This window comes from Mya arenaria, chromosome 10, assembly GCF_026914265.1.
Source record: "Mya arenaria isolate MELC-2E11 chromosome 10, ASM2691426v1".
Lineage (NCBI taxonomy): Eukaryota > Metazoa > Mollusca > Bivalvia > Myida > Myidae > Mya > Mya arenaria.
In genome coordinates, this window is record NC_069131.1 from 35996086 (window position 1) to 36021439 (window position 25354).

Genomic DNA, 25354 nt, shown 5'->3' on the forward strand with positions numbered 1-25354 from the left:
CTGTAAAACTTGAAATCCTTATGGTGCCAACAGACATATATTTAAAACGATGGGGCCAATTGTTCAGAAATTTGTTCAAATAAACATTTTTGTTAAATTCATGGTTGTTTAATTTCAAATCCTTACAACTCAGGAGGCTCCATGGACCCACTTGTAATCTGCAGTATTCTCTTACAACATTCTAAACAACGTTAATGCTGTAAATGTTTTATCAAAGTATATGCGCCTATCATAAACTAATTCACCTTAAACTTAACAACGACGTTGTTAGAAGAAGATCAATAGCATCGTGTTAGCCATACGACAATAATACAGTGGAACCTAAAGGGACAAACGTATAAGAATAACATTGGACACATATCTGATTGAAAGAGGCACAAAGAATTAAATAATTTATTAAGTTATTTGACTTAAATTATGAAATGATTTGTAAGCAGACAAAATATATTATACTTGAAAATACATTAGAAATGGGGTAATGCAACAAATGGCTGCGTGGCCACACATTTCCCAGTTTAATAGAACGCCAAAATATCGCTAATATAATGTTATCCGCACACAAAGTCTTGTTTAGATAATTAGGTTCAAATAAAACATATTTATTTCAATAAGTGTGCCCCTTTAAACGGAATAATGTCCAATACAATGCCCCTAGGCTTTCAAACGGGCAGGTGTTAAATGTAATGCTTAAAAGCTTTCTCTGCCTATAAAGTGCCCCTTTCAACATACAAGGATCAACGCCAAACAAACCATATTCATTTGAATGATCGCATGCATTGGTGTCATATGATTTGTAAAATGTTTAGGGACATTCAACCTATTTTTTATTTTTTTGTTCAGATGTATTAAAGGGGTAACTCCGACGCACGATTTAGTAAAAATAACTGTTTACTACTGCAGTTAAAAATGTCAGAAAATTTTGAAATGCCCAATAGCCCTATTTTGGCCTTTCAATAGTTCTGACGTTGTTAAACTGCAGTAATTTATAGTTATCACAGCTGTTGATGTGTCAGGCAATATGGCTTATCTTGAAGTATTACCTGTCCTCATTGAATGTCACCATATAAATTATAATGAATTTTGCAATCCAAAAAGCATTGAACAGTGAGGCCATATGTTGCCAATTAATGAAATAATATGTAGAAAAAGATAATGTGGATCAAATGTGAAGAAGATAAATGATCGGGTGAACTTTCTGTGCTTTTTAATCTACGTGACCGCAGGGAATATTAGGAATTAAAATATCATTTTTCAATATAACGTCTACATATATCATATGACTAACAGATCACATCTACTTGAAACAAATATTATATTTTGACAGTATGCAGTGTAGTGCAAGCAATATTAATGCGTCAACACCAATTGCAATTGTTTTCACATGACTTGAAATTGTTCTCAAACAAATTCAGGTTGCCTATCAAAGTCATGTACCCCGTCGGCATTTAAGGATCTTATTTCTATTTAATGGGACTTCATAGTGCAGCTAAGTGGGTTGGGTTTAAGTTGAAACAGGTTATAATCAATAATTCCCATAGAGCCTTATCCCGTGTCGGTACCAGCACGCTTTTACATGCAGAGCGGCAATCCCGACATGTCCGACAGGCTTAATCTAGACACATGATATTCCATTAAACTTATAACAAATAAAAACTTATATCTTTATGTATAGTAATATGTTTTTGGCCGTTTTGAGATTTTATTGGGCTTCTTTGGTGAAACTTGAAACTTGTTTATTTGCTTAAACGCCTATTTCTACATATAAATAGATATCCAATGGCGTTGTACAATAATGAATTAGAAGATAATAAAAGCAATAAAACAATACAGACACAAGCATTAAATAACCAGTAATCAATGAAAAAATCACGAATATTTGAACACAGTACATAAGATACATAGTTCAATGCATAGTATATAAATTATATACAACATGTTATTATATGATGGGTGTTCACCAACGTGTAAACAGACAACAGCACATCAATATATTAGTAAATAGTTCATGGATATACGTTTTAGAACAATGCATAATAATCTATGAAAAGATGAGATTTCAAATCTTTCTTGACGATGTTTACTGAATCACTTTGTCTAAGGCTCAGAGGTAGATCATTCCAAATCTTAGGGCCAGTAGTTCTAAAACTTCTGTTACTGAAGTTTTTTTTTATTTAAAGTCACAACGTAGCATCCTATTGATGATTCCGAGGAATGATGTGAATGATATTGTTTTTGTTGTTTCGCAACAGCATTATCTTACATAATTATATTTCGTTTATAATTATGTTTTTTTCCGAATTTATCATAAAAAACAACAGTAGTGTTGGAACACTGTAGAACGGAAACGATCATTGTTTAATTATAATAATATCTTAAATACTTTTGAAATCGATACGTATAAACAACACAATGTAGACAATTGTATAAAAGATGGAATTTATGTTTGCAATTACAATCCAGGTCTAAATAATTATGTATTTTTTTACAAAAAAAACAACAATAAAAAAAACAAAAGGATCAGTTTTTGACTTATAACACAGTAACTTTTCTAGCTGACCTCCGGAGTCATCTTACCAACTGGCATTTGACTGTCAAAAACACCTGTGCACAGTCGAGTTCGCCTCGAAAAAAACACAGTTGACAAAAACAAATGGCTAATTGTTTGCCACATACTAGAACGACCGCCTAGGGAAAGCATAAGGCGACATCTGTCTCAAGGGTGTCTCATCTGTCTTAATACATGAACATATGAAAACATATAAAAACTCCGTCATAACAAGAATACCACAGTACTAACTTTGTTTTTACTGCAATAGCGTGTATATTTCTAGTCAAACACCGACCTTTTATTACACTAAAAAGAGAAGATGAACACTGTAACTTACTGCGCTCTCGCCGCCGTATGCTTGACTTACGCAACGACACAGGGAGTTCCAGGCGGGGCGTCACCGATTGGCACAGATGACGTTGAGGTGCAGGCCGCCGCTGCTTTTGCAATTGGGGAACTGGGTTCGGAGTATTTCTTAGTAAAACTGACTAAGGCCTCCCGCCAGGTATGTTGAAACATATTAGGTAGTGCTGCTTAAGCTTGTGCAGAAATAGCTTACCATTCATCTTATGTCGTCATTTTAAACACAAATTAGTACAGCTTTACTGCGACATACTGTGAATACAGTTTCAAAATATACTATGGAAGTATGGGTTAGAACGATTTTTCATACCCGATGGTGACAAGTTGTGTTTATGGTTTAATAGTAGGAAGTGTTGTTGGAGCTCGTACGCCCAACATAGAACATGTGTATCTATTTGTATTCTTAAATCATTTTCTTTTTTGGAAATGTTTCTCTTATATTGACATACAACGAAAGCTTTTGGTTAGATTTAACGATAAATCACTGAATCAAACATTTATTCTCTATATCTATATCTTAACGTTTTACAGTATTTCAAATGCTGCATGTCAACGATATCGTAATCTCTGATAATTTCTTAGTTTTTTTCGGATTCATTGTTTGGAAAGTTTCGTCAGATTTAAATTGTTGTGTATGAAAAAAGTTATGTTGAGTTTCTATTGCTAAGAACTCTTTAAAACACCTGGCCCCAATTTCTCGAAACTTTTTAAGTCCCTTATAAAGGATTAAGCTAATCTCACTATTTTTGTTTTTCTATAAAATGTGTTATATTTTCTTCAAGAATTTTTAGAAATTATGTAAGAATAATCTGTATGATTATCAAAATAAACCATTTTTCATTTATCAAAATCCATGTTCAGTATGTATTTTGGCTAATTGAAATAAGCGACTTAAGCCTGTTAAGCTTAAGAAGTTTCGAGAAATTGGGGCCTGACGTTTAAACAATAGTTTTTATCTAGTGTTTGTGCAAACAAAATCAATCAAACTATGAAGATACCAGATCCACATATTTCATACCTGAAGTCTGATGGTCTTAGACATTATATACACTCATTATTGAAAGTTGGCAAATACACTCATATGTGATAAAAATTGTCAAGTGCTGGATACAATATATTTCAACGATGACAAATAAATCTGCAGGTTGTTGCGGGCTCCAAACACATCTTGGAGGCTAACGTTCGTCGAGACATGGCAGACGGAGTGAGTAACAGTTTTAATACAAATTGGATGTTTAAATGTTTATTTCTTATATGTACTCCGATTTGTTACATACATATCTAAAACTTTTGTTGTATGATGAATATGTATATATTTACTTATAAATAGGGCATTGGAAATGGTTCTTAAAAGAAAAAAAAGATACGCTTAATATGATAAAATGTTCAATGTTTTGAATGAGCTGCGCTTCTTTATGTTACGCTATAGATCAACACCTTAAATGTTATTGAACGGAAAAAACAAAACACTTCAGCTAATTTAACCATCATATTTCTGGATACACTTTTGGAAAGTGTTTTTTGTATGATTTATTTCAATTTGATAGACGTAAGAGTTCTTTTGTTAAGTTCCTATGTTCCATTTGCCTGTCTTTGAAAAACATCATAAACATTTACTAGACAGTCGCTTAGCGAGAATCACAGCCAGTTTCAAGGGCATAACCTTATTCTTGCAACATATATACCAATTTGCATTGGAATATATTTTATGGGTATATGGGTTTTTAATTGTTAAAATCAATCGAACGTCGAGGAAAACTATGACAACGAAGCCAATGATCACATAACCTCGATTTTTTTTATTTACTTCACCACTTTACATTGTTTAGCTTTAATTAAATGATGTTCCCAAGAAATCGTGCAGTCATTTATGTTGCCTGCTCTAGATTTTTTATTAGTGTTTTTTTCCATCAACCTTCTGCATGACAATTATGCCTTTAAATCGACATACAATATACATTTTTTTCTCATCACTTTTCATGTCTTTTTCTATTGATTATTTCAGGGCAAAACTGTATGTTTTCTAAACAGAAGCAAAAAGGATTGTCCAAATTAAGTCATGTTTTTTTATTTAAATATTGGTCTTAATGAACTATTATTTTTTGCAACGCTACGGAGAATTTTCAAATAAATATTGAAATTGATACACCAATTATCATTCAAATGACATAATGCAAAACTTCATACATAACTTCATTCTTAAACATTTGTCATTAAATATGCATTTTATCATTCACTAACTTTCCGTAGTTTTTGAATATGATAGTGATTTACAATTTCAAAAATATTGAGCCATGAGAAACCAAAATCAGGTTTCGGCCAATTTCAATAACATTTCAAAGCACACAATTTCATTTCAATTCACCTTGATACAACAAGTGAACATTTTGTGCAAAAATGACCTTATGATTATTTGTTTCATTTCAGTCCAAGAAGTTCTATACTTGTACACTGGAGACAGTGACGGCGGAATGGAAGAACTACAGGGAGTTGACCAAGATGTGTTGCGACCTGACCACAATAACCCCAGCCTAGCTCGTCGTTTCCAGGAAATAATGGACAAAGGGAATTCGCTAAAGTTACATCAAACATCAATAAAAAGAGACAATTAATATTTACCATTGTTTCTTTTGAATCATATGTAAATAAATACCTTTGCATTTCAGAAAAATTACCTCATAATGATTTTTAAACGAATAAATAAAAATAAACAACTAGATAATTAAATTGCCTTTGTTATTTCTGCCAGTCATGCTCTGAGGTATTTTAATATCTGCATTTTATTGAAAAATCATGCGTTAACATAGCATTATCGGGTATATTACATTCAAACGAAAGTATGATTCAAATAAAACCGTACTCGATAGGTTTACGTTACAAACACTTCAATGTCGAATAGGTTCGCTTTCGACTAATATGCGAAAAGCTACAGAAACAAGCTCAGTAGCAAAAACATAAACCCGGTTTAATAACACTGGGTAAACGCCAAAGACATAGAACATAACATTACAAACAAGAAACATGGAATAACAGCACAAAAAAACTAGGTATGTTTATCAAGGATTGTTAGGTACCGCCTTGTAACGGTCAGTAAAATGTAAATTTACTGGGGGGTTAAACCAGTTTAAGTGCACACACCTCACTCGTATCCCAACAATCCCAAATAAAGATAATAATAATAATAATGTAGTTTATCCGACAAATTACTGTGGCTTGATAATGAGTGAAATGCAGAGCCGATTGTTTCAGAATTCATAAATACAGCATTGTGTTGCTTTCCCGAGGTAAAAAACTACACACCATATACGAAAAACGACAAGAAAAATAGTGTAGTGGTTCCGTAATCTGACCCAGGTAGACACCACAATATCAAATGTTTGTATATCGTTTAAAGTTTACAACCATCATACGAATTCATTTTTACACTCTTTTAACAACTCGATGGTTGTGTATTTCAATTAAATTAGTGTATTTAGTATTTTAATATCATTCAATGAAATGTTGATAATGAAAATTGTCTGATTTGATTTCCATTTTTTTAATATCAGCTTTATTAATGAAATTAGTGACGTGCTTGACGCGGAGGCATGGAGTTGTTTGTTAGTTAACACATCCTTACAAAATATAGTTTTAAACTATATTTTGTAAGGATGTGTTAACTAACAAACAACTCCATGCCTCCGCGTCAAGCACGTCACTGTCTATTCTTCAATAAAAAAGTACAGGAATGACGTTGGTTTTAAACCTCATTGTAGATTGATTTTCATATTTTTAAACATTTTCGATTTGCCTTGAACTACTTTTTGCATTATTGCGCGGAATTAAATTTTGCATATTTATTCAAATGTCGACAACGGATGAATAAAAGGACTATTTTAAACATCAGAATATAAAACAACCACAATTGTGAAACGTCATCTAAAAGCAAGTCGTCCTGTACCGTGTTAAAGTTATTGACGTTCAGTACTTGAAGTTTACTGATAAAATCGTGAACATTTGGTGAAAACGTTATTGTTTTTAATTTAATGTAGGTATCTTTTAGCTTAAAGATTTAACAATGATCTTATTGATACTATTGTGACCAGAAGAGGTTGCCCGTCCCAAACAACCACGAGAACAATTAAAAAGCTTTAGAATCAAACAGATATTAATAACGGCCTCGTTTTTTTCGGATACTTATAAAAACAAATACCTATGAAACGTTGATATTAGGTCATTAATCTGTGTCTCAATCAATAGTATGCAGGGAATACTATACATCAGACACTTAATAATAAGATTTTTGAGGTGGGACCGTGTATGCCAAGCATACTGAAAAGTTTATATTCAAATGTGAAGAATAATTCGTTTATTGCGTATAAATATCTGTTTGCAATGCTCATTCACTATATATACATTCGAATGAAAATGTATCTCTATAGTCAATTGTTTTTCTTCTTTTTCAAATTTAATTCAACACATTCACATTTATGCAAAAATCTACAGAAACAAGCTCAGTAACAAAACGTTCAAACATAAACCCGGTTAAGTGGCTCTGGGTAAAAGCCAAAGACATAAAACATAAAATCACAAACAAGAAACATAGAAGAGCAGCACAAAACTCCACAATCAGCATATGTATTCATACTACATATAACATATAGGTATGTTTATCAAGAATTGTTAGGTACCGCCTTGGAACGGTCAGTAAAATTTAAATTTACTAGGGGTTTAAACCAGTTTATGTGCACAAACCTCACCCTTATCACAGCAATCCTTAATAAAGATAAAACGCAAAAGGTAAATCTTATCAAAGTATGCATTAACTTGAGGAAACTTATCAATAAAACAAATAATAATAAACGTATAGGTAAACCCCAAGTACGTCTATGATTAGAGATCCCAACTCCATCTGCAGACGGAGGGATACAATTCAGAGCACCTAATGCAAAAACTTACAAAGATACGATGCAGTCATTGTTTGAAACTATAAACATCCAACACAGTCTGCCTTATAAAATAAAATGTTTAAAACTGTGTGATCATAGAGTTTCATAATAAAAAGCATCATTGTACTAAAACTGGGAACAAATAAGGAAAACCTTATTAAACATAAAAGCGACATGTATTAGCTAATATTTTCTTCCAAATGATTTGTAAATGTAAAACATTTGAAGAAAATGAAGTCACATGCCAAAACACTCCGAGTCAGCCAAAAACATGTTCGCCAAATACGGTTTTAAAGATAACGTGAATTAGCAAACTCTTCTTAAAAAAATCAAAAGACTGAAAGCTTAGTTATGAAAGGATGCTATATTCAACCCTATATTTTGTTTCAGGTATTCATCCTCAAAAACCAGTAGGCAAATGCTCTTCAAAGTATTGCCTTTATATCCACGGTTTAAATAAAATCCAAGCTATTCATAAGGTCTATCTACCCAACTACCTGCTGGAAACATTTTAATTTTACGAATTTTCTTTAAAACATCACCATAAAAATCGGGATGAGCAATACTATTAGCAATTAGCGATTTAAGACTACTATTGTACTTTGATATGAGATTCTAATGACCATTAACAAATTTTGAGAAAGTTTTCCTTAATTTATAATATCTGAAATCTTATCAACTGTGGAATAAAAACACCATATGATGGTGAACTAGGAACATCACCATCTAAAGAAGGGTAATTAATTATTTTAAAATTAAAATCATCACGTATATCATAAAGATTGATACTCAATATATCTTTCTTTACTTCGAGTTGCAGATCTAAATAGGATGCTTTTAAAACGGATGTATTAGATTTATTAAGTTGCAATTTTGAAGGGTATATCAAATTAATGTTATCTGTAAACACAGGATTATCTAAACTTAGAATATCGTCAATATATCTAAAAGTGCTATTGAATTTATCAACAAGAACTAGATCTCCAGACTTAGATAATTTCAACATATATTCACTTTCATAGCAGTATAAAAAGAGGTCTGCAAGTAAAGGTGCATAATTGGCACCCATTGGAATTCCAATCGTTTGCTTATATAAACATTTATCGAATTTTAGAAAGAATTATTCAGTACAAAATTAAAAAAAAACTTCAATGACATCTGTGCATGTCCAATAGATATATTTATCTGAGCGATCATTAGTAAAAAAAGCTTTTTTAGCATTAAATGCCATGTAAGTAGTTTTGTCCCTCGCAAAAGTTTTTTCGATAAGAGGAGTCAATTTATTTTTAACTAAAGACTGTGCAATAGATGTATAGAGCGTTGAAAAGTCATAAGTATTAAGCACTGAGGTCTTATACCGTCTATTTTCAAAATCATTAACTAAATCTAAAGAATTATTGATAGACCAAAAGAGATAAATTCTAGAATTCTCATTACTACAGTATTTTTTCACATGAAACTTTAAAGCAGTTAAGCAGGATGTTAATATAATTGAGACTTGTTTAGTAGAATAAGAAATGGAATTAACAATAAATTGTGATTTATACGGATTTTTATGCATTTTAGGCAACCAGTGTATTGTAGGAATGTTTTTATGACCATCATTCAAAAGAACTTGAAATTTAGCATTAGAATCAATATGATTTTTAATAACACTTTCTTCATCGAGCTGGCTAGAAATGTACCTTCTAGAAGATTGTAACTCTTCAATAATAGTATTTACATAATATAAACGTCAAACTATGATTACATTATTACTTGCTTTATCAGCTGGTACAAATACATTTTTTTATGTAGCTAAAACATCAATGTTATAACACATGAAATACACTAAATCATTATATGATGCCAAAATATTCGGCAAAACTATTCAAACATCTGTTTGTGACTTTATGCTTTTTATACGCCCATCTTACGATGGCCGTATTATGGGAACACCCATGGCGGGCGGGCGGAGGGCGGCGGGCGGGCGGGCGGCTCCACAATGTTGTCCGCTCTCTAACTTGAACATTTCTCATCCAATTTCCACCAAACTTCATGAAAGTGTTTGTTGGTAAAATATCTAGGTCATGTTCGATAACCAGCCAAATCGCTCTAGGCACTACAGAGTTATGGCCCCCTGAATTTGTCAAAATTGGGCGGGCGGCGGGCGGACGGGCGGCTCCACAATGTTGTCCGCTCTCTAACTTGAACATTTCTCATCCAATTTCCACCAAACTTCATGAAAGTGTTTGTTGGTGAAATATCTAGGTCAAGTTCGATAACCATCCAAATCGCTTTAGGCACTCCAGAGTTATGGCCCCCTGAATTTGTCAAAATTGGCCATTTTAGCTTTGTCCGCTCTCTAATCATTTGCTTCTTGAAAAGCTTGCTTCTCAAAGGGCCAATGTGACAGTAAGTTGTCTTAGAATCCAAGAAATTATTGATGGGCGTATTTTGTGAGTGTCACTCTTGTTATAGTATGAGAATAGAATGAAAAATTCATTTTTAAAGATATGCATAATATCGACATGTTCTCGTCTATTATCGCTGATGAAATATGCTTTATATATACTATAACCTAGAGTGGCAAATATTAGGTTTAAATAAAAATATTCAGGATTAGTAATATAATATCCAAGTACAATACATTCAATCTTTCTTATATTCTTTTTTACCCCGTATTTTGAAAAGGCATTTGAAATGGTCTGTCAAACAGTGTTTACTGCTAAACAATCTATGAAAACATGTTCATATGTCTCACATGTGTTACAAATATTGCAGTTTGGTGAGTTAATCATACCCCATTTGTGCTTTATAACGTTGCACGGAAACATGTTGTTTAAAACTTTATATTTGAATTGTATTATTCTGTTGTCTGGTATGGCATAGATAGTTTTATAAAATTAAATCCAAGCTATTTGTTTATCAAAGTAATGTTTTCAAAAGCGATGGACATGAGGTTTGATAACCTTGTCTTTAATCAAATACGAATATATATCCTTGTTTGTCATTTGTATAAGTGATTTATTATTGATAGTAATATTTTTATTTATTGACACTCTTGATTTTTTTTTATATTTCGCTAGAGGTTATTCGTAACCAATTTTGGGGGAAAACATGTTTTAAAATATTTATTTATGATATCCAATTTTGCCTATAGCGTAATTTATGATATATTTTTCCCCACCAATTTCACCGTCTTCATTTAGTATATCATTTACATAATATATGTCAGAATTAATCCAGTTAAAAAAATGAGTGATTTGTTGTGAAATTTAGTAAATTTGTTGCCCCAAATAACTTGGTTCCTGATGTCATAACTTTTTGGAGATTCGGGTTTAACATTTTTTAGCCTTATCCAAAGATTAATTAGATCTCTATAAAAGGCAGATAAGTAACTGGTTGCAATGCTGTTAGGACTATCTAAATTCATAGAAAAAACTAGAAAATCCTTACCAAATTTTTGCATCATATAATTAGGTATAACTTTCCAATGAGCTTTTTCTTTTGAAATTAAAGAATTCACCCATTTTATTTTATTGAGTGAATGTAAGATTCAAAATCTATCATATTTAAACCACCTTTCATTTTTGCAGCAATAAGGGTCGTTTTATGTTTTCATTTTTGTTATCCCACAAAAAGCTAAATATGATTTTGTTTAATAGTTTTATCACATGATTCGGAACGACCATTGCACGAAAGACATACGTGAATTTTGGAATTAGTAGCGTTTTTATAATTTGTATTTTTCCATGAAACGTTAATTTTCTTTTTGACCAACTTTGTACTATCTCTTTGCATTTTTCTACTTTAGAATCCAAATTTAAAGATTCGCACTCTCTCGAGTTGAGACCAAAATAAATCCCAAGTGCTTTAATTGGTTTATTTGACTAGTTGATATTCCAAGGTTTTATAGAATACTCCTGGGCTTTTCCTATCCACATACCTTCCGTTTTAGAGTTATTTATTTACCTTGGTCCGGATTTTTTTTTCATATTCTTCAATTATTTGTAACGCGTTTTCAATATCATGTACAGAGTTTATATAAGAGTCGTGTCATCAGCTAACTGAGATCTCTTGGGTGGAACTGTTATATTGTCTGCTGTGACCTCAATACCTTTTACAATGCAACTAGTTCTAAGGGCCATAATTTCTGCAGCTAGAATAAAATGTATTGAAGAAAGTGGATATCCCTGACGTATACCTCTTTCAGGGAATACCGGATTTGATTTCCACCCATTATTGAAAATATGAAAAAAGCAATTTTTGTACCATGTTTGGATCCAAGTGATAAAGTTACGTCAGACAGCTTGCTGCAGTGAATACAATTTCGCAATAAACTCAGAACTTAGTTTGATATGACGTATGTAATAGTTTAAATCTTCAGTAGACTCTTTTACCATTGGACTCCAGTTCCAATGACAGTTCCTAAGCGGTTATACAATCATATATCGATGAAGCTATTTTGATGCGTGTCGGGTCTGTTCGTGGTGTTTGTAAGTGTGTCTCTCGTTCGGCGTTGTTTGGAATCTTATCTTGTGCATGTAAACAGGGTCTATATGTTAACTACTGGGCATGCCCATGTTTTATTTATTGTATTAATATTTCGTTATCAGTAATGAGTAAGAATGCATTAACAGTATAACAATGAATTGAAGCTATATCATTAGTTTTAATTGTCTTATATCAACAATGAAATTGGTAGTCTAGTAGAGTTTAAGAGTCAACAAGAGACATATAAATGGGAAAGTCCCAATACAATTACAACTTCGGGGTTAGTAAATTACTATAAAGATGGGGTCTAAAAATGATATATGTTAAACTATTGTAACAGTTTTAATCTCTCTTGGATTAGAAAAATTATAAATAGTCAATACTGTTTTTATATATAGGTTTAATGTATGTAAGACTAATTTAAGCAAATTGATTGCTGAATGTTCAATAAAGAAATTAAATTAAAAAGACAACAATATTTGAATCGAAGTATTAAGAGTTTGTTTTGTAGGTTATGTTGAAAGTTTATCAACTGATGCAATTGAAGATGTACTTGATACTCCATTGCTTTTGTTTCATAATATAAAGACTGGAACTAAAGGGAAGACTTTATAAAAATGGTAAACATTCTACTAGAGACATTGGTTATGAAACAGATACATTGGTAACAAAGAGAGCCTAAGAAAATAATACAAGGACAAATATTAACTATTTATCTGATGATGGTTTAATAAGAGTTGTTAGGAACTACACAACCAAGTGTAAACTTTAATTAAATGACAATGATAGGACTTAAAACCCAAGCATTTCATGCTGTATTGAGAGTAACACTGCTTGAAAGCAATGGACGTAAAACATGTTTCAAAGTACTTTTAAATAATAATGAGACTCCAAATTGTCATGCTTAAATAAAACAGTTTATTACAGGATGTTGACATGGAAGAAGATTGGTGGATTGATATTAAGGATACTTAGTTAGGATACTCATATACAATGGTTCCAAACATGGATTATACATAGGATTTTAGCTAAATTCTGAATACTGTTTAAAATCAATATTGTAAATCACAGATTATGAACATTTTGTTTGTTAGAGGAGGAAATTTTGGTGCGTCTATTTTGGAATCGTAATGTTATTCAAACATTATTAAACAGTGTAAAAATGTTTAATCAACTGGAAAATTATCTTTCCCATATGACTGTGAGACATTTAGGTTGTTATCCACTTTTGAAAATACTGATTTATACAATATACATTATAATGAAATCAAGAATTACATTTATCTTTGTAGAAGGAAAAAAACAGCACTTTTGATTGATATCAAGGTAGCTAAAAATTAGGTTGGAATATTTCAAAGGCATGTATTAAAGTTAACGAAATCTTTGTAAAAGGAAAACAAATCAGACTTTTGTTTGATAACATAACATAACATAAAGTTTATTCTGATGTAAGCATGTACAGCTTATTATAAATTACAGATTTGTTTCAAACACACCTGTATGTAAATGGTACACAGTCAAACAATAACATAAATAATGATACAAACACAGAAAGCAAACCAATAAGTGAATTTTGACACGAGAGTGTATAATACAAATTTAACATATCACACAGGAATGTTGATTGCAGAGTTTCTTACTGTATTTGCCTTTATTAAATAAGATGCTTTTTTGTGTAGAATGTATTTTTCGTTGTGTTCAGCATGTTTACAAATTTGAACATATTCGGTCTTCTCCGATAATACAAAGGAATATATTTTTCACGAATTTCCCTATGTCTTGAACAAATAAGAACAAAATGGTCTCACTATGTCATTATTTCAACAAATAATGCACTTTCGATAACTGCTTGCAATGTTCGTATATCGTCCTTGTTCTACGAATAGTTTGTGTGAAGATAATCTAAGTTAACATAACTAAGTTTACATAACTCTTGTCGATGTTTCGCCATTGCCTAATGTTGAGGTCCTTTAATCTGAGTTTAAACTGTTCGATGTAAAGCAGCACATTGACCACAGAGTCTCAGAATGTCCACACATCACAAAATCCAGTCAATTGTCACATCTCCTTAACATTTCACATCCAATTATATTTGCCTTGATCTTATCTAAGTAGCAAAGTGTTATACATAGTGTACATTATATGGTTAGAAGTAACAATTCATAAGTTTAAACCAATATTTTACAATTCTGACTTTCCGGATAACAAAAAAGAGAAACGTCCCGTTTCACCGTATAAAGCTAGGTTATTTGTGGTCATTTTCACATTAAGTGTCTTTGTTTTAGGAATTTACGATGCAGTCTCTCTAGGCTATCGGCCGTAGAAAATCCCCACAAATCTGCACAATAATAAAGGATCGAGGAACCATAAGAATCAAATAAATCAAATGTGATATGTATTGGTAAATATAAGTCGATTGTCATATTCCGAAGTGACATAATTGATTTCAATGCTCTACTCGCAATATTATTGAAACCTTTACGAAAGGACCACAGAGCTTATAACAAACCCTAAGTAATTGTAATTGTCCACTACTTCTATGCTTTAACCGTTATACGTAGATATATCACTTTGTCGTAACTGACCATTACTTTGGTTTTGTTGATATTAACTTTTAGCTTTCATTGTTCACAGTGCCGATGTAACATGTCAATATGACTTTGTTATCCTTCTGCGGCCGTTTCGCTTAATAAAAAAACAATCGTTGGCAAACATTATCAAGAACATAAACAGCTGGTCTAGCGTTAATCCTGAGTTCAAATTATCGTGTAACATTGTCTCAATGTCATTCACGAATAGGTTAAACAATATCGGCGAATAGACCTCCCCTTGAAATAAGCCGATGCCATTCTCAAAAAAGTCTGATAGCCTGTTCGTATGTTTAACACACGACTTAATATAATTATACATTGAACTAAGATTTTTTAGTTTCCCTTCTTTATTTAGTTTAAACCATAGGCCACTTTTATAGATCCGGTCACAACACATAGAATGGTCTATGCAAGCATCGTATACCTTTCTCTTTTCATCTTGATACATTTCAACGAAGATCGCATCAGTAGTTAGCTTTAAAATCAAATCGTGCGTCCGTTAGCTTCTCATATTTCAATGCCAACCTTTAAGTCTGTTGATTAAAACATTTGTAAACATCTTTCTGAAACAGCTAATTGGTGTCACGCCCCTATAGTTATTCACATCATCTGAGGGTGGTTTCTTAAGTACTGGTACAATATTTCCCATTTGACCATACATTTGGAAATGTTCCAGAGTCAAATATCCTATTAAACAATATCTGCAGCGGCCAGGATAATTGCTCGGCACATTCGATAAAATTTTCCTTAAAACAGTCTCTATACCGATCGATTTATTCCTTTTTAAATGTTTGATGCCGTTTCGAATGTCACGTTCTGTAAATCGTGAGTCTAGTTTACTATACATAGTCTCATAAGTGTCTTGTTGCCCGTCAAATGTTTGCAGGAATGCTTCAATGCCCTCGTTGTTTTCAGCATTTAAATTGTCGGAAAGATGTCAGAAATGCTCAAAAAGGTCTCTAGAGAAATGTTTGGATTCGTTTCCGATTTGTTCTTAAATTTCTTCCAGAAAACTCGTGTTTGGGAATACCATAGGTCGTGCATTGATATAAAGGTAGCTCAAAATTGGGTTGGAATATCTAAAAAGACCTGAATTAAAGAAAACGAAAATATTAACTGGTCAGTTGTAAAAATGTTTATTCAGACCATATGAGGTAAAACAGGTTGAATATAGTGTGTATATAATATGTATATTATAAATTCTTAATTCAGTCAACAACCCTAAGCTGTTAACAAGAACATATTATAAATATGCTGAGGTTCTTTTGTTATTTCTTAATTTATTAAGCTCTGTGTCACATCGTGACCTCTTACAAGTTATTTAGCTTTATAAAAAAAATGCAAAAAGCCATAACCAAATGCATGAAAATATTTTTTTGAAAAATACTGTTAGCTCTTAAAATTTTACTTGGTTCATTTTTCGAATTAAGTCAAACTTTATATGATTTACAAATATGTAATGACCTTAAGATATTTACAAATATTCTATGCAGTAGTAACTTTAATTAAGTATTAATAGTCATAAGCTAATATCTTATCAAGCTGTTTGTAAGGTAAATTCATTGTATGTGCTCACAGCACGCCTACCGCATTTACGGGGGTAGTAAAGGTCAACACAAACAAAATCTTAGCTCTAAACACCGCGATCCGAGACAAAAACAATCAAACTATTGTTTAAATCAAATTTGTCAGCATGCAAATATGATGAAATTTAAAATACATTGAAATGTTTTAGATTTGATTCAAGTAAATGGTAAATCCAACATTTGTTCTTGGCAAAAAAAATTATTGTAATTTTAAAATACGCAATTTTGTGTTAGTGAATTCAGAGGCGTGTTGAAGAGCAGATCTAGGGATTACCAAGGGGTGCATATTTTTGCGCCCCCTCCCTTGGAACCGGAAAAGTGATAATGGATGTTTTGCAGTGCACCTGAAAAAGTGTCCTTTCTTAATCATTAACATAGCACTTCAGGTCATCTAACTGTCTAAGAATATTCATCATTGGCTGATATACTGTCAACTCAAAGTCTGACACAAAGATTGTGTATCGGAATAGTGGAATTAGGCGAACCTTTTAACACCAGCAATTGTTGAAATTGTTAATGATTAAGCTTAGTACTTAATTATCTTCTTCTGCATTGCCTGAAAATGTAGGTTGTGTTCTAAATAACATTTTCTATCGCCGTTTTTGACAATATAAATCCGCTTATCGTTGCATGAGGGAATCACAGCAGATATGTTTTTAATTTATCTGAAAAAAAACCGTGTTTAAAGTCGTCGTATTTAACTAAATTACCTAATCGTAATGATACTTTAGGGATTTCTTTAAACTTTGAATGCTATTTAAGCAATATGCAGACAAATAATTACGCATCGCAGAAGGAAAATAACACTGCATAAGCATTGTATACAAACAGCTGGGGCCAGTTATGATTATCGAGCACTTCATTCCCGCCTTAGGTCGTATAATTCGATGCCAACAACATATGCATGCATATGCGGTATCCGAAAGTACTCGCGTGGTTCTGGTAAATGCGACTTTAGATTTTTTTCATGATAAAAGGTGGATCTTTTCAAACTTCCTATTGTTGATTGCAATTCGAATCGATTCGTTAACTGCACTGGCCAGGAAAAAACAAAATTCATCCAGATTATGAAAAGAAATATTTATATAAGTTTTAGCTTTAACATTTTCTAGGACAACAACGGTCCGTGTAACTCAGACAATAGCCCCTAGCATCGGGTTAAGCGCTATTTTTTCCAAAAAAGTATTTCATAAAGGAGGATTAAAAAATCGAAAATTCATTTTATTTATTTATTTTATTTAATGATTTGCTTACTTTACAGACGTTCTTAAAGAAAAAAATGTGAATGTTTGTTTTCTGAATGAGTTTATTAACAGCATTAAACACATTATTTAACAATATATTGAAGATATGTATATTCATGTCAGTTCTATGTATCATTTTATATGTATAGCTGTACGATTGTGTATTCTTCTAAAGAAATAAACGGACTGTTAGTAATTGCAGTTCCAAAGAGAAAAAAAAATCGAAAATGATACTATATAAACAAACATTTTATTATCATTAAGGAATAATATTTTTTACCATCGTTTAAGAATACCACATACAATTATCCTTATAACGTTTGTTTGCCAAGCATTCACATTGTTTGGATAAAATGTCAGTATAATAAGTTTAAGTTACTAATGTCTCTTGTTCAAAATAGTCGCAAAATATCAATACGTCGCAAAATAAAACGAATTATGAAAGGACTAACGTTGCACGTTATTGCATTTTTGCACTATTTACTGTTGTTTTGGTACCGAAAATAGAGCTATCTACAGTCTTCTTGTCTATGTACATAGTTTCTTATGTTTGAATTTACATTATATTTGAGGTAATTGGCACCTCAAGTCTTCTCTTGGCAAAGCGGTTTAGATTGATAGTGAATTTGACAAATCTACACACAACGTCAGAATGACATACCCAAACGTTGTTATATTTTAAGGATATTGAATCTTTCTTTTAATACATGCACAAAAATTGGCATTAAAACCTGTCCATTTGTGTTATTTTTTTATTTTCAAAACAATAAGGATGACTTGATGTTCTAAGGCTAAGTCGTTGTCGTGGCCGTTAGATGGCCGCTCACATCACACTTTGTAAACTGTTAGAAAATCCGTACATGCGTTTCAATTTATAAAGTTATATTAATACAACTTAACCCGTTTTTGAAATGATGCTCTTTAGTCAAATGTAAATGATGCAATGATTGGATCCGCTTTTGGTGCTATTGTTGTAGATGATAATGCTCGATGAAATTATGATATTGTTGTACAACACATGTCCGTTAGCTATTATTTGCTTTTTTACTGGTTTGGAAAGGTTTACGCCCCTTTCATACTGTTCAAAGTACGAAAATCACGCGCTTTAGAAACAACTGCATCAACTAAAGGATGAGTTTAAGTACAACCCAAGGTTAAATTGAACCAACATTGCCATAACAAGTGCATTTCTGGCAAGGACACAAGTTCAGCATTTACAAGTGTTATGGAGTACGGTCAGTGTTTTGACTGAATTTCAGAAATGTCCTAGCTAACATTGCTCCAGCATCTTACACGCAGGCAGTTGAATAGGATGGATGGCCATTGATCATTCAATCCAACACATTAAACATTAATACTGTCTGCATGCTTCCTCTTACAATCCAACTTCTCAAGCGACCTTCATAACACGTAAGAATATCGCTTTGCTAATGGATGCAAATTGGCTCTTGACAATGCCTTGCCATTAAGCTATAACAGAGTAAAATATTGATACATTGATCCGGTTACTTTCAGCAAATTCCATACCAAAAAAACACTATATTCTAATGTTGTTACGGTAGAAATGGAAATTGTTTACCCTAGATCGATGAATCTTCATATATACGACATTCAAAAGTGAAAATATTCCACACGGTGTGCTGGAAACTTTGGCTTCATCCAAACCTATTGTGTGTGTATGTGTGTTAAAGAAGAAATTATTCTTACATGCCGAAATCATAATACTGTTCAGAGGAAAATAGTACAATATTGTCTTCGTCTTTAATTTCAACAATATGTACTATGTTTGCATTATTTTATGGCCAGAGAAATGGTTTTTATGCGAAATTTCCAAAACACTTTATTTTAACAATAAGCAATTTCAACGATTGTTAAAGTCATCTTTTTATTTAAGAAGATCCAACTTTAGCATTGTTCAAAGTAACGCTGGGTTTGGTGTCGCTGTTGTTTGCTCTTGGCCTTCTCAATATTTAAGTGTATTTTAGCATGGAAGAACATCACAAAACTCCACAAACAGCACATTGCATTGATCGATCTCTTAACAACGTAGACGTTCGCGCTGGAAATCAAGAAATATTAGTTGTGCATGCTTTACGGTTCTATAATATGGGGTTAGTATTGCGTTTTGATCAGCGATATGATATTAAACACTAGTGAATGTTTTCAAAATTGGCTTTCATGAGGTGATACCCGAGTAAAATCAAAATTAGCACAATTCAAGAGCGACGAAATGGATATTCCTTAACAAAACGGAATAATAATTAGCCGTTTATTGTGACTGTTACTGGTATAAAATCACCTTAAAGACAAAGGATTGTATAATAAATGTCATATTGATGATGCACTATTTGCTTTGTAACGTCATCTTAAAATCGCTCAATGATGCTTGTTATAGCATTACCTCAGCAGAGTGGAATACGGCCGTATTGCACTTGAGTGGAATACATTTTAAAGAACAATGCATTACCTACTAAATGTAGTTTAAATGTTCCATCTACCAACTGCATCTACCTACTTCACATGTTGGCCTGACAAAGGCATTCCTGACGACGTCACAGCGATCATTGAGTTCAGACAAAGAGTACTGAATACTCCTACAAAGTATAAAGGACCTACTGTGGTCCACTGCAGGTATCACTTTATTATGCTGTTGAATATTCTTTTTTCTAGTAAAGTCGTGACATCGCACATATAAAAGTAAATGTCTCCCATACAATTGTTTCAATAATTATAATTATATGAACAAAACACATTTTCTCAACCTTAAACAGATCTTCAACATGTGCCGTATAATGTTCACTTCAAAGATAAAGTGTGAGACTGTGTTTTAAACAAAATAATGTTTCCAATAATGTTTTCTCGATTTTGTGTAGTTTTTGCGCAAACTAATTTGTTCATCGCATTTCATGTCCGTTTACTTTTTGAAGCAAAGCAACATTGCAAGATCATCTGCAAGCAAATAATCGAGCAAACACACGTAAATAATGTTACAGCTTCAATATAAGCAAGCTATATCTGGCAATTCGACCAATAGGTACAAACACTATTCTTTTGACTGATATAAAAACTAATAGACGAATCCTTTGAAATTTGAAATACAAAGTGTGCGTACACGGGGTGGAAACCAAATAGTTTCATGAAAATGGATATATGTTTATGGATATTTATCTTTTATCGGTATTTGCAGTGCCGGTGTGGGACAAACGGGCACATACATTGCTCTGGACATCCTGGCGAAGGAGGGTGAAACTGAAGGAGCGGTTGATATCCCTGGATGTGTGGTCAACATGCGACAAAACAGGCCGAATATGATACAGACTATGGTGGGATAAAATTATATCGCACTATCTATGCTCACTTTAATTCCAATCAGATGCCAAATACTCGCTCTGCGGCGTTAGACTATTAGCGTTTTGAAATAGAATGAACGTTGCGATATGATTTGAATGATGTTATATTGTATTTGCATCAATCACATATGCTCATGTAGATTATAGATAGTAATTTTCAATGCGTTTTAAAAGTTGGCGTATATCATTATTATTTTGATAAATACTAGTTTTCACTTTCTGAACTGGAACTTGAAATCTAAGTGATATCCTAACATAAATGCTTCCTGCTCTTGCAGCATGGAATGGAATGGTTACATTTTTAATTATTTAGTGATCATTGTTTAGTTTATATTCTTGTTTAAGTTTTCGTAGCACCATTGTTTTGTAGGAGCAGTATCAATATCTCCACAAGGCTGTTTTGTATTCCCTGGCTTTCAACTGCACACAGATCAAGGCAGAACAGTTTCAGCAGTACATGAAGACAACAAGAAGAGCTGACTTAAACAGGCAATTTCAGGTTGGTTTAAATATATATATATTTAAAGTTTAAGTTTAATCAAATCCTTTCATTATCTGTAGCTGATTAATGTTTTAAAATATCATTACTTTACAAATGTTTTGGGTTTATTTGTTTGATTATAACATCTTTACTACATAACTAACTTGCTTTATGTTATAGATGGTAATAACAGAGAAATATGAACAAACCGGAAGATATTGTTTGAAAGCTTTCAATGAAATTTATATGCAAGACAATGACGAATTCATATTTTTGCAGCAACTTCAGCACACCGTTGAACAGCGATCGAAACAGGAAGCAAACGCAATCAAAAGAAATAAAGAACACTTGGCTAAAAATCGGGCCAATGCAGACATACCAGGTATTTATTTCCCTGTTCCTTGTAGTCCTTAATTGTAAATACCTAGATTAATTACATGATAAAACAAAGTAACACTGTGAACTGCATCCATATTTTGATAGTGTTACTTCAACACGAAGATCTGAACAAGTCTTCCCTTTGCACTTAAAATATGATAATACAATGAAAACTATAAAAACATCTAGTTACCAAATATATAACGAACAAAGGCTGTTCATGTAGGTGATGAAAACCGACCACGACTCTACCTTGGGTTGGAAAGTGGAGCGTCTGATTACATCAATGCTGTGTACATACATGTGGGTGAACGTTTGTTTAGTTAGCTGACATTCAATATATGTACCTATAAACATTCATTTCTTAAACAATACATTTAACTGAGTTCAGTCTCGAATGGGCATATAAACTTAATGATGTTTGGATTTGTAACGATATTCTCCGACACCATAGGCATATCTTAGCCTTAAAAATCAAAGAAACATGTATATAATAGGATTACAAATAAAATTATGTTTCATTGTTGTTTATTCATATTTTAAAATATAATCGGTTGAGTAGTTTATTGATGGTTAACAACAGTTATGCCTATATCATAAATAAAGTTGTTTATCAGACTGTTATTCAAGTCAAGCCGATGAGGACATGAACATTAATATCTCTTTCAGGGTTTCAAAGAAAAACGCCGATTTCTTGTTGCACAGACCCCTTTGCCAGAGACCGTTAATGCCTTCCTGACATTGGTTGTCCAAGAAAACTGCTCATGTATTGTCAGTTTTGAGCCAGACATGGACAAACAAAGGGTAAATAACACACACATGATTCCTTTATTTAAATATTATAATCAACTCTACAGCCATTTGAAATTTGTTCTTTAAGAGTTATATTAACAATTTTACCTGACATTGTCTATTAACAAAATGTTGGAATATACTACCCGGCGGAAAACATGCAGGCGTTTAAGAAGGGGTCATTTGAAGCTCTTCACGTGAAACAAGGAAACCACACAATGCAATGAGAAGCCTTAAGATACAACATACGAAAGCGACAGGGGTAATAAGAGTAATAAAGTAGTAACATAATCATCTTTCATCTTTAAGTATCTATATCCAACGAATAATGGAGAACATATTTGATTACGACAAACATTTATGACAAGCAATAAGAACATGAAATGAGATTAGACAACAAATGAATATAGTCGATTTAATCACAATTCATTGTATTGCAGGCTTCGTTTAAAATGCATAACATTGGAACGGTTTGACGCGTTTTTATAAACGCCAATCTTACTCTAATCACGAATAATGAACATCATGACAATAACTGATTTCAAAGAAACATCATGTTTCTTTTTAGCGCTTTTCTGAGAAAACTCTGTCGCATATGCAGTTCACCGAGTGGGATGAAATTAAGAATGTCCCTCTTTCTGTTGAAAACTTTCTCACCTTCCTGAATGACGTGGAGGAAACAGCAAACAAACAGAAAGATGGACCGATACTTCTACATTGTTTGTACGAATTACTTGTACAGCTGTTTAATTGAATGTAGTAGATTATTTATATATTGCAATTTAAGTTAGCCTATTCGAGTACATTTTAATCCGCACCAATGAAGTTATTTGGTTTTTACCTAACAGACGGAAGAACGGAAGTGATCGTGTTATATGCAATGGTTGAGGAACCATAGCTCTTAACCCGGAAAGGCTGCTTGTGTTATTACCTTCCCGGTTAAAACCAACGATACACGGGAGACAACTGTCTCCCTGTCCTATCTCTCTCCTGTCAACATATTTGCTGAGAAATTCTAGCTTGCGTGTATAAAAGGGAAATGGTGATAATCTTTCAGAGTACAATGTTTATTAACAGTTACATGAAAATATATTTAGTGATAAGCATTGCCCTTTCAAACTTCATTTAGACCATTCAATGTATATTTCCGTTCGTCGGACTAATTACACATATTTTTCAGAAATTTGATTACTAATGTTTTATTTTTTATTTTGACCGCCAGCTTAAATTTCATCAGTCTAAAAATAATTGCCCAAGCCCACTCGCATCCCCGCCCAATCAAACACATCAAAGCAACAAAAAAACTTGCATACTTGCGAAGCTTTTGAAGTTCCATGTCATGGAATATTTGCTCTTATAGGAGAACAGGGAAAGTAATGTTCCCTCCGAAAGAAATAATTAAGTGCTGTGCGTGTCCCTACTTGCGTGGGATATCATTCAGTGTGAGAGCAGACTGTTTTAGTTTAACGAGGTTGCTCCGTTAAGGCAAATAGCCAATTGGTTTAAAAACCTGCCACAGAACGACATGATTGTGGATACGGGAAAAGGTCCCTTCATGTCAATGTGGACGCCGCTGTCAAGAATGCTGTTCACGGACCTTTGGCTAGCTTACAGCTACAACGTAAAGTTGGATGATATGCCATTACATTGATCATAAATAGAGTTGGTTTATAAATCCGTAGGAACTCGTCTGGAAGTTGCATTGCATCCCTTACCATTGCACATGGAATTAAAGTTAAAAGGTGTCATCAATATAATGATATTTTTAACAATGTGTGTTCCTTTATACACTGTTTAAATACATCAGTTTGCATTTGTGTTTTTCAAGTTGTATCATTTATTTTAGTGATAAATTGCTTTTAAATATATGGTATTTTTGTATGTCATTTTCATTTCTACAGTGTAATACCATAATCAAATCAAATATAAACACCGTCATACCTGTCATATATGATTTAATATTCGAAGTCATTATACTTCTTAAAACAACAATGTAAATACATATTAAATGTAATAAGTGTCATGTATGCTTCATATAAGTTTCTTGAGTTTTGAAATATTGTGTAATAGTTACTTCAAGGGACATAATAGAATAAATCATACAAACCGTTCGCTGATGGCTCAACAGCAGACTCACTTGTATGATATCGGTACGACGTCGGGCCGCTGTCGTACAAATATAGTACTTACAACTGATTTTTTTACATGCTTTTCAAGACATGTAATAAATAATATTGTATTTTATTGAGTTTCCTTTGCTTATAGTTAAAACACAGCGAACTGCCATAATTTAATTCTGATTATTTTCTTTCAACTCATTATCGTCCTAACATTGGCACTACATCGTCAAGTTGAACTGATAGCCCGGATAGACCCGGTGTGTGTGTGTGTGTGTGTGTGTGTGTGTGTGTGTGTGCGTGCGTGCGCGTGTGAGTGCGTGCGTGTGCGTGTGTGTGTGTGTGTTTGTGTGCTACCTGGACAGTATAAAGTGGAACGAGTGGCAGGTTAATGTACGAATCGGTGAAATATAATACGGTCCTACACAGAACCAAACGATACTCCTCTATGGAATTGACACTAAGTCGAATTCAATATTTAATTCAAGATATTGTGCCTT

At 32.7% G+C, this 25354-nt stretch overlaps 1 protein-coding gene and 1 long non-coding RNA gene across 2 annotated transcripts; both read left to right on the forward strand.

The window, feature by feature from the left end:
• Positions 1–2816: 2816 nt before the first annotated feature.
• Positions 2817–5577, forward strand: LOC128205763 (cystatin-like). The gene is made up of 3 exons (XM_052907695.1): positions 2817–3053; positions 4056–4115; positions 5339–5577. Exons 1-3 carry the CDS (start codon positions 2868–2870, stop codon positions 5444–5446), a joined length of 354 nt encoding a protein of 117 aa, XP_052763655.1. The 5' UTR covers positions 2817–2867; the 3' UTR covers positions 5447–5577.
• A 16297-nt stretch (positions 5578–21874) lies between these two features.
• On the forward strand, positions 21875–22742 carry LOC128205770 (uncharacterized). The gene is made up of 3 exons (XR_008256322.1): positions 21875–21949; positions 22172–22248; positions 22615–22742. It is a non-coding gene; the product is annotated as an uncharacterized LOC128205770 (long non-coding RNA).
• Positions 22743–25354: the final 2612 nt, after the last annotated feature.